The 3,147-nt window shown below is 37.8% G+C and overlaps 1 protein-coding gene across 1 annotated transcript; it reads left to right on the forward strand.

Annotated features, from left to right (window-relative positions):
* Positions 1–706: 706 nt before the first annotated feature.
* LOC111421310 (heat shock protein 68-like) lies at positions 707–2,922 on the forward strand. The gene has a single exon (XM_023054450.2). The coding sequence runs from the start codon at positions 839–841 to the stop codon at positions 2,771–2,773; it is 1,935 nt and encodes a 644-aa protein (XP_022910218.1). The 5' UTR covers positions 707–838; the 3' UTR covers positions 2,774–2,922.
* The last annotated feature ends 225 nt before the right edge of the window (positions 2,923–3,147 follow it).

Here is a 3,147-nt window from a genome sequence, read left to right on the forward strand (position 1 = left end):
CGTGTCGCGCTCCAGGAACGGTCGCTACACAAAAATACCGTTCCAAAATACCGTGACCTTGTGTAAGTTGCACAAGGTCACGGAAAGAAAAATTAAGAAAAAGAAGAAAATTAAGAAAAAATTAAATATTCCCTACCCATAATTATCATAATTTTAAAAAAATACGCGCTATCCGAAAATTGAAAAACAAAAATATATTAAGGGAGCCTTGAACAAATATCAATATAACGACAAAGACAGTCAGATTACTACTGGCTTTGTCTTTGGAATCGGGTATTTTAAAAAACGCGCCGGAATTGTACGTTCCATTAGAATACGAATCACTACAAATATATACGTATATTAGTAACGTTCTGTAACGGGTATTTTAAAATCGCGTGGAAGCGGTACGCTCCTCAAAAATACCGTCCCATCACTAATACTTAACAAGAAATCGATTTACTGGTAGCGGTGGTTCAGATAACATATTATTTAAAATTATAAATTTCTAAATAAAAATAATTCTGAAATAAAATCGGAAAATTTTGTAGAAAACTTCCACTTCTTTCCATATCTTTCCATTACATAAGCGAGAATCTAGAATACAACCAGAATACTCTCGACTCTCACAACTTCGAATAGCATTATTTTTCTGAAACTTTCGAGAATGTTCGAGAAACATCGCGAACTCAATCGGACGAGTATAAAAGCGAACTCTCCCGGCGCCAAATCAGTTCTATTTCAAATACGATAGTGAGCGAATCAAAGCGAACTTACGACAGAATACCAAAAACAGTTCAACTACAATATTAAATTATTCGAATTTATTTAATTTATAAGTACAAGAAAAACAATTAAAATGGTAAAAGCACCAGCAATCGGTATCGACTTGGGAACCACCTACTCCTGCGTCGGAGTTTGGCAACAAGGAAAAGTGGAAATTATTGCAAACGATCAAGGTAATCGCACAACACCAAGTTATGTGGCGTTCACAGACACAGAACGTTTAATTGGAGATGCGGCGAAGAACCAGGTTGCGATAAATCCCGTCAACACAATTTTCGATGCGAAGAGATTAATAGGAAGGAAATACGACGATCAAAAAATACAAGACGATATCAAACATTGGCCTTTCAAAGTTGTTAATGATGGGGGAAAACCGAAAATGCAAGTTGAATTTAAGGGCGAATCGAAACGATTCGCACCGGAAGAAGTTAGTTCGATGGTTTTGACGAAAATGAAAGAAACGGCCGAAGCGTATTTGGGTTGTGCCGTGAAAGACGCCGTCATTACTGTTCCAGCTTACTTTAATGACTCTCAACGTCAAGCCACTAAAGATGCTGGTGCAATCGCTGGATTAAACGTTTTGAGAATTATTAATGAACCAACAGCTGCTGCTTTAGCTTACGGTTTAGATAAAAATCTGAAGGGAGAAAGAAACGTTTTAATTTTCGATCTTGGCGGAGGTACTTTCGACGTCTCAATTTTAACAATAGATGAAGGGTCCCTCTTTGAAGTAAGAGCAACGGCCGGTGACACTCATCTTGGTGGAGAAGACTTCGATAATAGGCTGGTTAATCATTTAGCCGAGGAGTTTAAACGAAAATACAAGAAGGATCTTAGAAGTAATCCTCGCGCACTTCGACGTTTAAGAACGGCAGCTGAACGAGCTAAAAGAACACTTTCTTCGAGCACTGAAGCATCCATTGAGATAGATGCCCTTTACGAAGGTGTTGATTTTTATACCAAAATATCCCGAGCTAGATTTGAAGAATTGTGTTCGGATTTATTCCGAGGAACTTTGCATCCAGTCGAGAAAGCTTTGCAAGATGCCAAAATGGATAAAGGTTCCATTCACGATATTGTATTGGTGGGAGGTTCAACGCGTATCCCAAAAATTCAATCTCTTTTACAAAATTATTTTTGCGGCAAAGCTTTGAATTTATCAATTAACCCAGATGAAGCGGTTGCTTATGGCGCAGCTGTCCAAGCAGCCGTTCTCAGCGGTGAAACCGATAGTAAAATTCAAGATGTGCTTCTTGTTGATGTAACTCCACTGTCATTGGGAATTGAAACAGCCGGTGGTGTTATGACCAAAATTATCGAGCGCAACAGCAGAATTCCCTGTAAACAATCTCAAACGTTTACTACATATTCCGATAATCAACCAGCAGTAACGATCCAGGTATTTGAAGGCGAACGTGCTATGACTAAAGACAACAATCTTTTGGGAACCTTCGACTTGACCGGTATCCCTCCGGCACCTAGAGGAATTCCAAAAATTGAGGTTACGTTCAATTTAGATGCCAACGGCATTTTGAACGTCGACGCTAAAGATACCGCTTCCGGAAAGAGTCGTAACATCACCATCAAGAACGATAAAGGTAGATTATCGCAACAAGATATCGATAGAATGCTATCCGAAGCTGAGAAATACCGCGAAGAAGACGAGAAGCAAAGGAAAAGAATATCAGCGCGAAATCAATTAGAAGGTTATGTGTTTGGTTTAAAACAAGCCGTTGATGAAGCTGGGGATAAATTAGACGAATCTGATAAGAGTGCCGTTCGGAGAGAATGCGAGGATTGTTTGAGGTGGTTGGATGGTAACACTTTAGCTGAAGTTGAGGAATACGAAGAGAAGCAGAAGAAATTGTCTTCGATTTGCAATCCAATTATGGCAAAAATGCATGGTGGAAATGGAGGTGGTCAAATGCCTTCTGGTAATTGTGGTAGTCAAGCCGGTGGTTTTGGAAACTATCAAAATCGGGGGCCAACTGTTGAAGAAGTCGATTAAAGTGTGATTTATTTTGGTAGTTCCTAAAATGTCTACTATAACTAATTATGTAAATTTTAAATATGTATGTTATGTTAAGTACAATCAGTATTTATAGCTTTTACATTCAATGTGATATAACTAATTAATAAATTGTGTTTTAAACCTTTATAAAATTGTTTTAATTCATACATATCGTCACCTAAGAATTATTTTGAACTATGTCCAGTTTTGTGTTGTACGCAGTTACAACCACTACATTATATTATATACCAATTCCCTGCTACTTAGTGATAACAGAGTATGCAACCACGTGACATAGCACTCGGTTCAAAATGATAGTTTCAATTAATTACTGATCTCTCCTAACAGTATGAGTTAATAATTATGTTTTA

Source organism: Onthophagus taurus, chromosome 1 (assembly GCF_036711975.1).
Source record: "Onthophagus taurus isolate NC chromosome 1, IU_Otau_3.0, whole genome shotgun sequence".
Lineage (NCBI taxonomy): Eukaryota > Metazoa > Arthropoda > Insecta > Coleoptera > Scarabaeidae > Onthophagus > Onthophagus taurus.